At 41.1% G+C, this 14,087-nt stretch overlaps 1 protein-coding gene across 1 annotated transcript in view; it reads right to left on the reverse strand.

Moving 5' to 3' along the window:
* The window catches only part of ELL (elongation factor for RNA polymerase II), a 93,877-nt gene that overhangs the window by 40,903 nt on the left and 38,887 nt on the right, over positions 1 to 14,087 (reverse strand). The window contains exon 2 of the mRNA XM_044998745.1: positions 11,109 to 11,156. Coding sequence (XP_044854680.1) covers positions 11,109 to 11,156 — 48 coding nt within the window. The remainder of the gene's footprint in view (positions 1 to 11,108; positions 11,157 to 14,087) is intronic.

The raw sequence follows: 14,087 nt of genomic DNA on the forward strand, positions 1-14,087 counted from the left end.
CATATCAGTGTAACTATAGCTACACTAGGAGGGTTTTGCCAGTTTAGTTAAACTGGTATTGTTAAACCAGCAAAAACCTCCTAGCATAGACTAGACTTTAATGATAGATATTTTTTGGAGGTAGGAAGGCTTAGCAGCTCATCAAAAAGTAATGCACCAGTTAAATCTAGATCAAAGGCTAGACAAATCCATTTGAAATATTTCTGCCAGATTCCAGAAAGATAAGCTGGAAAAATTGGCTGTGGTTTCAGAGCTCTTAGTAGTGAGAGGAGGTCTTTCTCCCCCCAAAATTTCCTACAGTTAACAGCACTTGTGCTGTTCCACCTGTGTTAGCAGCAGGGGGAGCCCTGCTGTGGACAAAGCTGTTTTTAACACCATGTCATGGAGACTTCTCAGAGCGGGTCTAGATAAGGTGGTAAGAATGCTGGTGAACACCTGTGCTCTGTCTAAACCAGTGCCATCGATGTCGCTACCACTGCAGGAGCTGCACTGGTACTACACCACAGGTGGGAACTTTTAGGGATTTTTTTTTCAATCAGCGTGCTAGTGTAGATAAGGCTCAAACGTGCTCCTGCATGTAAAGCAACAGGCAGTTCCTTGAAATCCACTTATCTACCCCGAGCTCAAACGTATCTGGCTGCAGGCTCAAGATTCACCAGCCCAAGCTTTTCTTCTCTAGTTTTGGGCTCTGCCAACTCCAGGCATTCAAAGATCAGGAGTCAGACCCCCACACCGCCAAAAAATGAAGATTGGCTTTTTAAAAAAAAAATCATGACAAAAATTTGGGATTCTTTTTATTTGCTTTCTAGTTTTGGAGCTTAAAGTGCATTAGGATTATATTTTCAAGTTGCTATGGAACCATAAGGACTAGAAGCATTTTTTTTTTTACCTAAATGAAAGCTGAGATTCTCACATAATCACTTGATTCCAGGAGCTAGTGATTTAATAAGATACCAGATATTGTGATACTCACAGTAAAGTTGCAAGAGCCAGCATAGCCAGTTTTTGCAACACTTAGTACAGCTGCAAGAATCCTAAAGATCTCCCAAGGGGTGCCCTTCTCACGGCCAAGTAGCATGTAGTGCTCAAAGTGGAAGATAGGGAGGTAGGAGCCACAAAGTAGAATAGAAGTTGCCACACACACAGGCTTGATGAAAGAAAAATAGGACACAGGCAGAAAATGAACAAAGAGGAAATGGGCAAAAAAAAAAAATCCCCCCGAAAACCAAAAAGCTGAATCTGTATGAAGGCATGGGTGGGCACTGACAGCTATCTGCCAATCAATCACAAGGGGAGGAGGAAGTCTCCCCAGAAGACACTGACAAACACCGCTCTAGGAAGTTGGTCCACCCTCATTCACTCATTCTCAAATCATGGTTGCTGTTGTCAGTGTTTAATTCAAACCAGTGTGGGCTGGCTTCTTAAAAATTTGTGATCTGGCACTAAACAGTGCAACACAAGCCACTAGAAATCAGGATTATTATCTCGATAGATTATAATTTCCTAATCAGGATTTCAGGCTCACACTGGAGCGTGACCCTGCTATGAATCAAACAAAGTGTGCTCTGCAGAGAACCCTACAGATGACACTGGCATCAGCCTAACTTGTATCATTTTCTCATGGATAACGAATTCCCTGAGTCCTACCACGCTAGTTTTTCAACTGAAAGAGCTGCTTGTCTCTTTTCCATGTATGTTCTGGGCTCAGCATGGAATAGGGCCTTCCACAATATAAATGATAATTAAGACAGCTGCCAGCGGAGGGTACAGAGTGAATGCTGGTTGTAATCTATTTTCAGTTGTACCATATACTATTTAAAGTTTGACTGCCTATAAGGGCTTGTCTACACAGAGAGTTAGTACAAAAGCTAGCCAGAGTGTGAACTGACAGCACACCAATTTGCCACACTACTATCTTGCCATGTGGACACTGGAGGACTTGCTGGAACAGTGTTCATATGGTGCGTTAGTCCATGGCAAGCTGGTGCAATGTGCATGTACACCCTGGCTTTCTGTGTATTAATTCACCTTGCAGGCAAGCCCCAAGTGAATTACTGGTTGTATCTTGTATCACCATACATGCATATATTTCACATCCATGTCTATAATGTCCAGCGCAGCCATGGGCCAACTGGTAGCCATTTCCTGAATAATATAAACTCCATTTAGTAGGATCTATAAGGCTGTCTGGGTGCTCAGAGTGGCATAGTTTTGGCCTCCAAGTACTGTAACAGCAGAGTGCTCTAACAGCCTAGAAACACAATGCTTATTATGTCTTACTATTGTTCTGGCAAGAAATGCTTCAGAGAGCAGCGCTTGGCAAAATGAGCGCCCGTAGTGCTCCTCCCCTACGTAAGTATAATTTCTACATTGACAAAGCTTGCCTGCCCCTAGTTCCTAGAAGTGATTTTCCTCATTTCCAAAAGAGCAGGTAAACATTAAACGTCACAGTTTGCAAATGCGAAACATGACCAAGTTATCCAATCTGGGAATTCACTACTTTAATGTAAATTCACTGGACTTGATTGGGTAGAATTTCAGCTACCAGTGCTCTACCAAGATATAACACCAACTCTTTCCCCAAAGTAAAGCGTAGTGGACTGAGTCCTGGGAACTTCTCAGCTGTCAAACACATAATGGGTGAACAGGGATTTCAACCTGTCAGTTTCCTCATCTGTAAAATGAGTATAATTCTGGCCTCTGACAGGTGAGATATGAGGATGTTTGAAGATTTAAAATGTTACGTGTCCTCTTAATTTTTTTTAAACAGTTAATGTTCCCTTTTATACTTCTAGATACACCAGCATACATCGAACATAGACAAGATGATCTAGTGGGCCTTTCCTCTCTACCTACCAATGGGGAACTGTTCCTTACAGCACATTTTCAAGTGTTTTGTCCAATACTAACTAAGAAGAAACCAGATCAGAAATTAACGAGCTACTACAAATTTGACACTCGGCTATAACTAGACAATGATTGCTCGTAAAGTCCCAAACCTAGCACTTCTGTAGAATTTCTGTAATAGTTACAAAGCCAGCGTCCTCCAGGGACACAATTGAGACTGAGGTGACCAAGATCCGCAATTAACATTTACGTTAAAATTTGCTTGTTTCAGTACTGAAAAGTAGGTTTAATGCAAATTGACAGTTATCTAGGAATTATTTTTAGCTGAAGCAGCAGGTCCTCCAGCTACCTAATCCACATAATAAGTCTTCAAAAGAGCCCTGATGCTGCTGTTCAGTAATCACTCTACCATGTAACCACTGGTATTTAAAAATAGCCCATTTACAGATGTGACTTTTGTTCTCTATTACAAGAAATCATTGGAAACAAAAAGGCTACTCAGATGAATGTAAGTTTCACTTAGAACGTTACTGCCAATGCAAGTCCATGCCAAGAAGTGGAAAAAATGGCATGTTTCCAATTAAGTTGTTATTCACACATTTTGGGTTTTTAAAAATACCTAGTGAAAATATTAAGATAAAGTTGCACAAAAGTATCAAAAGGAAACTTCAGATTTTAAAATTAATTTGAACTCGTTTAACTGTTTCTCTCCTTGCTCTCTTTCCACTCACCACCTGCAAATCTGACCCAGCACCAACCCCCACCCAGTACATCCTTTTACTGAAATAGAAACTATATTCAGCAACTCTTGTACATTGCACAATGATTTGCACTGCAAGAACTGCCACCCTTCATAACGCTACGATGTTGAAGCTTTTGAACTCTAATTTAGATCTGTCTCACGGAAAGAGTGAAAAGTGAATATTTTATGAAATATTAATAAAGTAAAGCGTGTTGATGATGAAAAATATTTATACAAATGTAACAAACTGATGTGCCTCTTTCAAGGAGCTTAATGAGGACCATAACAAGGCAGCTTACTTCAGCGATGGATCCAGCACCTGCTTTAAGGCTGAGTAACACTACAGCAATGATGAACTATTTTTATTATTGAAGACATTCTGAAAAGGCCAAACGTTATAAAAAACATTACATAGTAACACACCGAGAACATAGTTAACAAAACCATGCTAATTTGAAGATACACATCTCACAAGAGCAAGGATAATTTCCAACATGTGATTAAGATGACTTGTCAAAGCTTTCAGGACCCAAATGTAATCTACCTGGGACAGTGGTCATATTTGGAAGATCTTTCCTCCTGATCGCAAACTAATAATTGAAAGAGCTGTCAGTCACATTTCAAGCCAACAACTCTGACAGCCTTCCTTTCAGCTCTGCATTCCTTAGACAATGTAGAACCACGGCCATGCCTCGCTCTTAACCTGACCTTTTTGTGCCTCCCAACCTTAATATCACTTTAATTATGGAATAATGATCAAGATGAAAGGTATTTCCAGGGGATGAATGGACAGCTGGGAGACAGTGGTCTGAGGTACTTACTGCAAACATTACATGCTAATGAAAGAAGGTGGACATATGGCTTATTTAAAAATGGGTAATGAAGACTCAAATGGCATGGAGAGCATTTCTAGAGAATTAATGCCAATGTAAGGGAAGACGCATGTGTCTTAAATTGTTTCTCATCCTCTCATTCCCCCTGCTCCCTCCCATCCCCACCAAAACATTTCTAAATAATATGCATAGTTTTCTTCTCTGCAGGATGGAGGCATACGGGGGGGGGAAGCGCCTCAGCCTTTAAAAACATGTGCTGCTGGAAACTGCGTCTTTAAATTATATTCTCTTTGAAGTATGTCCCAGATACAGAACTTGTGACCCTTAAAAGTTATGATATCAAAATCATTACCATAGCAACATGCATTCTGAGGTAACATACAAAGGCAGCAAATGGGGTGGGGGGGGGAGAGAAGAGATAAAAGAAGAATGGGGGGGGGATAAATTTTTTTTTAATCTATTATTTTTGGAACAAAGTATTCATGTGATCATTTGGATGTGATGACTTGTTAATTACTGATTTAGCTCTTATTTGTTCTGCTTGAATTAGATAATTTACTAGAAATTGTTTAAAGCTAAACTGCTAATTCCTTAAAGTGAGGCTCTATCCTCACATATACAAATACTAAATTTAAAAGCAGATGGTTACATAACTGCCAGCTTCTTGTCCTACCCAGCAAAGACAATGAAAAAGGACAAAGCTCCTTCTATCTGCCCCAAGCGAGCTGGTTCTCCTTCCCCTCAAAGCTCTACCTTTGGCCTTTACTTGGCAGTGCAATTAATTACACAGTTGACAACAAGGCAATCAGAGGTCAGCTCTGAGCTGCCAGCAGCCTCTTTCCACCCACAATGCAGCTCAAACTGTGCAGGTCTCAGGGTTTCACTCATTAAATGGCCATGTTAGAGGTAATCACACTTCTTAATTCCCTTTTCATTCAACATAGACTACAATTACAGATGACTGACAGCTGTTTCCATTAAAAACTATTCTGTGAAGTTTTAAATTCATGGCCAAAAAACCTCAATAAAGTACACTAATTTTTTTCTTAATCTGTTCTTATTATCAATATTGTTTTTAAAGTATGTTTTATTTCAATTAGGCCAAAAGTGCACTAGCTTTAAGAATGCTTCCCCCCCGTGATGTTGGTAACTCTGCAATATCAACTTCACTAAATAAAGGGACGCGATAGGGAGGGCAGGGGCTGTACTTTGAAGTTGTTCAGATGAATTTTCCCACGGTTAAACTACATCCTTGGAAGAGGAAGATAATGTAAACAGCTAAAAAGGGAAACAACTTCTAACTCTTATTATTATAAAGTTTTACAGTGAAATCATATTTAGATCCTTAAAAGGTGACCTGTCAAGGGGGAAGTTTGTGCACCTTGTTGGCTTCTTCATTGCAGGCAGGGCTGACGGCACCGCTGAATTAAGGCTGCCCAACACATCCCATTATAAAGCCTTGTTTTCAATTGCTTACAACTGCCAATCTAACTTTTGGGACATTAATTTTCCATGCTGAATGTCTGCTGCACATGCAATTTTTCAAAAAAATTCCACCATCTATAAAGAAAGCCTGAAAGTGGCGCCTACCCTGCATGCCTCCAGCACCCAAAACCAAAAAGGGGCTTGGGGTTATTTTTGTTTGAAACCTTACCAAAGCTATTATACCTTGCTTTCCCTGTTTTGTTGGTGGGCTAGAGAGCTAGTGGGATTGCGAAATTACAAGGCACTGAAATGCAAGCACCTGCGCAGGGAAGGAATTACTAGAGTTTGTTAACACCTATTTAACTCTCACATTTGGAAGATTTTCTTCGCAACCACATAAGGGCTAGAAGTGTAATATTTACAAAATGACAGCATAGATTCTGCTGCTCACTTCTTTGGTGAGGGGTGGATTCTACAACAAATTCCATGGCCGCAGAATCACAAAAGAGACAAGGAGCTCAGCACAGCATTTGAATTCAATTCTCATTTCAGCTACAATCCTGTGTGATGGCGAGTCAGAAGGTAAAACTTTGTTTCTAAGAAATAGACTGTAATTTTGCTCTACTTCATTTTCCAAGACAGTGAAACCGACACACAAGATCCCTGCTTATAAGCTAAGATCTTTCATGGAAACTGCCCCAGATATCCCCAAATTTGAGTATAATCTGTTCCACCTCTACTAGGAATGTAGTAATTGCCATTCGGGAACAGATCAGTGGCCACATGGTAGAGTATTCCATCAACAAAGGCCAGACCCACATACTTCAGAAGAAGCTGTAAGAAACTTTTCAGACAGCTACGAGATAGCCCGCCCCAGGGAAAGTTTCCTGCTGACCCCCAATAATTAAAGCTTGGCTGATGCTCTGAAACATGAGGGTTTATATCCATTTTTTTTTTAATTTGCCATAAGAACTCTAGATATTCTTGTTACCAATAATCCTTTTTTGAATCCTGATAAGCTCTTGGACTGTGATAACCTGTGGAAATGAGCCTCACAGGTTAGTTATGTTGTGTGGAAGTATTTATTGGTTTTGAATTTGACACTTAATTTCATTGAAGGTCCCTTTGGTCTTGTATTAGAGAGAGGTACCTTACAGTACCTCTGGTTCTTCAAGATGTGATAGTCGGTATGGATTCCACTGCAAGTGCTTATACAAAGGCATAACGGGGGCAGCCACAATCTTCCCTCACTTCCCCTGCAATTCAAAGCCAATGTTGTTGAGGACTTTGAAAAGTGGGGATAGAGGGCGAGCTGTGAGATCCACACTGACAATAACATCTAGAAGAACCACAGTCATTGTAGGGTAAGTGACCATTCTTTCTTCAAGTACATGTCCGTGTAGATACCACTGCATGTGACTGGCAAGCACAACTGCTCGGTACATGGGACTCTCCTAAGCGGAAGAGGCACCTGCTGTGTTCATCTTTCAGTGGAATTAGCCCATCACAAGATAGGTAGTGCTTGAAGCCCACAGGTTTCAAATCCACCCTGTTGAGAAGGCCTGCATCAGTGCCCGGCTGAACATTCACTCCAGATGGACTAATACTGCTGACAGCAGTGGCAGGTCAGAGACTCAGAAGAGTTCTGGACATTGTTATGAAACGTTTAAAGAAATGTAGCCAAAGCTAAGAACCAGCAAGTGGGACACTCACTAGGTTCCATCTCGCTGCCACAAGTAGTAAAAGGGAATGGAGGGAAGGTCTTGGCCTCCCCACCCTTTATGCCCCAATACAGGAGCATGAAGGGACATAGGGTGCATGCATGACCTGGACAGATCCTTAAAAAAATCCAATTGCACATGCACGTGGCACAGGCACACTTACAACAGGATCCACACCAACTTAAATCAGAGAACAGCGCTCCTCATTTCCGTCTCTATACCATTTATTTTGTGTATTTTTAAAATGTGTCCTCCTACCTCCTCTAGAGGAAGTAGTTCCTAGTTTTTCAATTTGCATAGGACGGCAATTTTCCATGCCACCAATTCATTCCTGTTGCCCATTTCCCTACCCCCTCTAAATCAGCTACATCTTGTTTTCAGATTGAGTGACCAGGATTGAACATTCCATGTGAGGCCAGACTATTTTTAGGATGCATTATAGCATTTTGTGAGTTGTTCTTACACCTATTCCCTATGCATGTTAACATTTTGTTTGCTTTGACTTCTGTTGCATGTTGAACAAAGGTCTTTTTTGAGCTGACCACAATAATGCCCCACTTTTCCTGTGTGCATCCAGTTAAATACACCTAGAAGGTGTGTGAGTTCTAATTATTCTCTCCAACGTGTATTTCGCATTTATATACACTGAATTGATTTGAATTTTTATGAAAAGACCTGTCATTTCCACTACACAAACAATCCCTATCGGTAAAAGCAGCAAAGAATCCTGTGGCACCTTATAGACTAACAGACTATCAGTTCATTGAGTGGTCAGGAGAGACTGGCCTTGCTGTATATTCCGCCACATTGCGGAATTAAATCATGTCATCACAACAACATGAGGTTTAAGACTAATACAAGATGTCAGCCAGAGACTTCCATCACAATCCACCATCCCAAAGACTCCCTCGGGTTAGAGATCAGCATCCCATTGGGATGAGCTGGCAGCAGCAGGGAAGGCTTCCAGAATCTGCTGGCCAACCCTTCAGTGTGAAATTATTTAAAACTAAAATGCCTTGGACATAGGTACAAACCCTATTACAAAATCCAGGAAGAGATTTGTATAGTTTTGGGGCTCATGAAAGTTAAGGTTAAACAGGGTTGGGAAGGAGCCAAACATACATTTGCAAAGTTCTCATCTTAACAAGGGAAAGCAGCTTTAACAAGCAAATTATATCTGAGGGCATAAACTGGGCCCTTTAAACAAAAGGATAAGAAATTGCCTTTACATATGCAATTTAAAAATCTGACATCAAATTTACAGTCCCACTCTGTGCCAACCACAACACTCTCCTTTGGGCTACATATTATACTCATATTTGTTTTCTTTTCCAAATAGTTTCAGCACAATGCTACTGAGCTGTTACATGTGCACCTGGGGGGAAAAATTGCACATTTTGCCAGCTATATATAAACTTTGGTTCAATTAAATGCTGGGACTGCATTTCAACCTAAACTACCTACTTTGATAGAAGTTCTTATAACTTGGTTACAAAAATAAATGTTTAAACCAGAGTATTTAGAACCATCTTGGTAATCACTGATTAAATCGGCACTGTTGATTCTGTAGCCATTGTTGTTTCTGTAACTAATTCTATTTAGAGAAGAAATTGTTCCAAACAGCTTTTGCCCACAACTTGGGCTCCATGTGTTCACTATCTTTATTTAGGGCCAAATTCTCTCTCACTGATGTAAACTCAGAATGACACAATTTACTTCAACTTATAAATCACATTGAAAGCTGCAGATATTCAGCACTCCAAGGCCATTTTTTATTTAGGTTACTAAATATGAATTTTGGATCTCAAGTTCAGGTACTCAGGTCAAAATTTTCAAAACCAAGTTTTAAGACAGGGCCCATATTCAGTGTACAGTTACAGCTGTGTAAATACACAAACAAGACAATGGGATCACACAATGTAAATGAAAGCAGAACCTGGTTTGTAGAAAGAACACAACTTGTTTCATACTCCAGGGTAAGTCGGTGCTACCAGTGATTAGGAATAAAAGTCATCCTGGAAGTGGACCAAACTTGATCTGGAGTTAAGACGTAGTGGGAATATCTACATGGCAATTAAAAACAGCTGACTTGGACTCCCAGGACTTGGGCTAAGGGCTGTTTAAATGCGGTGCAGACATTTGGGCTTGGGCTGGAGCCCAGGCTTTAGGATCCTGCGAGATGGGAGAGTCCTAGAGCTTGGACTGCAGCCCAAACCCAAAAGTCTGCACAACAATTAAATAGCCCCTTAGCCCAAATCAACTGGCGTCTAACTGCAACAGAGGCATACCCAGTGAGGGAACGTACAGTGCCATTCAGAGTAGAATAGTCCTTTAAAGGAAATCATTTAAACAAAAAAATCAAGAAGGGTATCTAGTATTAAGGCAGCTACTCCATTCTCAGCTCTCCTTCCTATGCCTGAGCATGTCAACACATGATCATTAAGATGACTCAATTCTAAGACTAATGCAATGCTTCGATACAAAGAGTGCGTCAAGAACCGAGCAGCAGAATTGATGAGGAATTTCTTTTTTCTAGCTGAGAGTCCCAACTTTAAAAATAACACCTTTTGTATTTAAAGATCTTAAGTGACAGCTTTAAAATGTATCAAAGTGTTGAGTTACTTTTAGTTGAGATAATGGAAATTTAGCCCCTCCCTTGTCAGTAACTAAATCAGACAGTTTCATGCTTCCATAAACATCTGATGAATTCAGCAAAAGGAAGAGAAATGATAAAGGAACCAAGACTCCTGAACAGAAGAACTTTGAGCTGTGCTCAACACATGAGCTGCACAGTTGCTTGGGACTGACTTTATGTGAAGCCAAACAGTGCACTAATAATTCAGTCTACCAGCATTATTCTGATTCACACTTCAAAATGTAGCATCAGAACTGCCAGGTTGGGTGAGGTGTTTCCCCAGGGCATAGGCAAGGCTTCCATGAATTGCTACACTTATCACACACAGTCGTATCACTTGTATTTTTGATTTCCTCATTCTTCTTGGCAGCAAGGCTTTTTTAATGTGCCCCACCATGGCTATCAACAGTGATAAACAATGGTGAGAAACTGTAAGGAAAGGCAGTTTATGTAGAAACACCCAAAGCTCTTACTTGGACAAGACTGTGTGTGCACAACTCAATGCTTTTAAAAAAAAATCATATCACCCAGTAAGGTAGACTTTGATACGTGCATAAGAACAGCCATACTGGGTCAGACCAGTATCCATCTTGCCCAGTATCCTGTCTTCTGGCAGCAACCAGTGCCAGATGCTTCAGAGGGAATGAATAGAACAGGGAAATTTCAAGTGATCCATCCCCTGTTGTCTAGTCCCAGCTTCAGGCAGTTGGAGGCTTAAGGACACCCGAAACATGGGAGTTGCATCCTGGACCATCTTGGCTAATAGTCATTGGTGGACCTATTCTCCATTAACTTATCTAATTCATTTTTGAACCCAGGACAGATCTCAGATAGGTTAACTTCAAAGCAGTCGGTATTCACACCCCTGGGACAGCCTTCCAGCCAGACCCATACACAAAACTTACCCCTTGGTTTCCTTGAAATTGGATTGTTGGTCTCAGTGCAACAGAGTCCTACAAAACAAGGAAAAAAACAGTCTCAGTTATAACATGCACTACCAAAAATATTCAAATAATTCAGTTTGCATTAACAAGGACACTACAGTATATATCTTTTGAAGGAAAAGGCATAGTGAACTAACCACAAAGTATTGCTACTGATCTTTTAAGTTGAAAATTTAATAGGGATGCGTCCCTAGAATAATAAGAAATGCCATACTGAATTAGACATTAGTCTATTATGCCATCAGTAGTGTCCAATACCCAACAGTAATACTTTGCACTTACAGTCTTTCATACATGCTTCAGAGGAAGGCAAAAACCCTATAATGCTCCTGGCACCTTTGAAATGCCACATATTGAATTCCTTCCTGATCCCTGTAATCATTAACTTACACCTTAAAGCATTATATCTGAGGCACATACAGACACATTGGTTGTATATTTGCAATGCTTAAGTAGTTTGTAAGCCTACATTCTTAGTAGAGGATTAAGGGAAAAATCTGTTACAGCACTCGAATTTTAGGTAAATTATCATTCCACCTAACTCTTCAAGGTACTTAGCTGTCAGGTTCCTGTTAACAATATCTTACAATGAAGTTGTGATGTTTTCTGACTGCCCACTTAAAAAAAGGTTTTTCCTGTGACACTAATTTGCTTTCATTTCAGGAAGTTGCACTATTGTTTGTTCAGTCACGACCCTATAAAAAGTTCCTTATAACAGACATCAATTGAATTCAATCATTACATTTTATTTAGATTATGGATACACTGTAATCCAAAAAACCAAATATACCATTTGCATTCCCTGATACCTTAACCTTTGATGGCACTGGAGGCTAAAGAATAATCAGTTTGAAGTCATTACTTAAAAGATACTAAGATTGAAAAAAAATATTAATGTACATAACTACGAATTGGTTTGGAAAGCTTGTGTAATCTGTGTAGGTTCTTTTCATTTCCTAAACCCCAAAACATTTCAGTGCATTTTAACGCAATATATACTTGCCTATAGCCCAGCAATCATGCTCTACTGATAGGGTAGCAAGCATGTTTAATTAATGAACACTTTTTTTTTGGGGGGGTGACAAGTTTGAAAAAAAACTTTATTTATAAAATTGAGTGCATCATCGTGGTGGGACTTTAGGCCAAACAGTCCTATTCTTGCATCAAGCCAGAAAGTTATAAAAAAAAATCTATTGCAATAAGATGTTTTCTAACATCAACGAGCCAAGAAAGGAAATACAACATGTAGGGAGACTGATTTCAGTATCAGCCTTCCAAGTGATGAAAAGCAAGTAGTTACATATACCTTGACAATGGCCATTTCAAAGGAATGAATTCCATTAGGATTTCTCTCTGAATTGCTTTAACTTTGATGTGATTGGGTGCACACAATAGGGGAACGCTTTCTGTGCTACTCCCATGTAGCTGGGACATCCCGACATTTCACAGACTTCAATGATTAATTGCCCCAGAAATATGCATACGTAAGAGGGTGTGCCTCGCTGTGAAAGAGTTAATAGACTCTGAAGCCATTAAGCAGAGTTTCCCTATTGAATTCCATAAGGGATCTTTCCAACTGACATCAAATTATTGTGGCTTAGCAAAGAAAACCCCTGATCTAGAAAAAGTCTATAGACAGAAACAACAAGCTTAGAGCAAGATGAAACCCACTGGGTGTTTCACTACACATCCATTATGATTTAAGTCATTAACATAACTTCCAACAATGTAACCAAGTCAGGTATCCACTATCGCTAAAGAAAACCAGTGGTCTTGAAGTCTGGAAAGCACTCACTTTCTGCATTGTACTGAATACTCTGCAGACATAATGTAACTTCATAGTGAAACGATAAACGTCTTTCATGCACTTCATACAGGGTTCACTAAATTCTTTAAGTACCACGACACTGCATACCACAGCACACTGTTCATAGACAGACTGGCCAGCTCTTGTTCCTCGTGTCAGCATGTACTGTACAGTGTATGTCCATAAATCCATATGACTAATTTAGGGGACTCTGAATTTGAAGGCATTTTAAAGAACACTGCATTGCATAAGAGCATTGCACTTTTATATCTAATTATAGATTTAAAATCATCTGCAATTAAATCTGGAAAATTAGTTAACTGGAATAAAAAGCAATCCCATGAAGTCCAGACATACTGTATGCAAACCATGACAAATCTGTAATCACAGAACTTATTTTATAAAATGTACCTATCCAACAAGCAACATTCACTTTCACACCACTGCAGAAGTAAAAGATGATTTATGAAAGATTCCAGGGGAAGGAGTCTCATGAATTAGGTGACGAGCTTTAGCTTTATTTTACACTGTACTTTTCCCTACCCTCAAAAATTTATCTACTGTCAGGGCTGGCTCTAGGCACCAGCAAACCAAGCACATGCTTGGCGCAGCACATTTTCAAGGCGGCATTCTGGACATTTTTTTTTCCTTCCGGTGGCATAAGCCTAGAGCCGGCCCTGGCAGCAGCAGCGCGTCGTGCGCAGGGGGCACCCTGGGGCCACTGTGGTTCATGCCGCAGGGGAGCGGCACTGCACCTTGTGGCTGGGCCGGGCAGGCTCCTAGCAGGGGACACTCAGGCTGGAGGCCGCCCCACGGGGCACATGGAGTCGCCTGCAGGTGCCACAGGGCAGCCACCCCCCAGCGCCGCAGCCGGGGCTGTGTGAAGCGGCCCGAGCCGCCCAGGGACTGTGGCAGGGCGGCCAGAAGCAGCAGCAGCAGGGCCACAGAGGGTGGGGTGCTGCCGTGCGGGGCCCACGTCTCGCTCTCCGGGGCTCTGCTCCCTCTGGGGCTACCCTGCCCCGGCTCCTCAGCCCCCTTCTGGGGTTGTCCCCCAGCTCTGCCGTCCTGGGTCCCGGCCGGTCCTGGAGGTGGGAGCCCTGGCTGGAGGGACTCTGGGCTGAGGCACGGGCCAG

Source organism: Mauremys mutica, chromosome 24, assembly GCF_020497125.1.
Source record: "Mauremys mutica isolate MM-2020 ecotype Southern chromosome 24, ASM2049712v1, whole genome shotgun sequence".
Taxonomy (NCBI): domain Eukaryota; kingdom Metazoa; phylum Chordata; order Testudines; family Geoemydidae; genus Mauremys; species Mauremys mutica.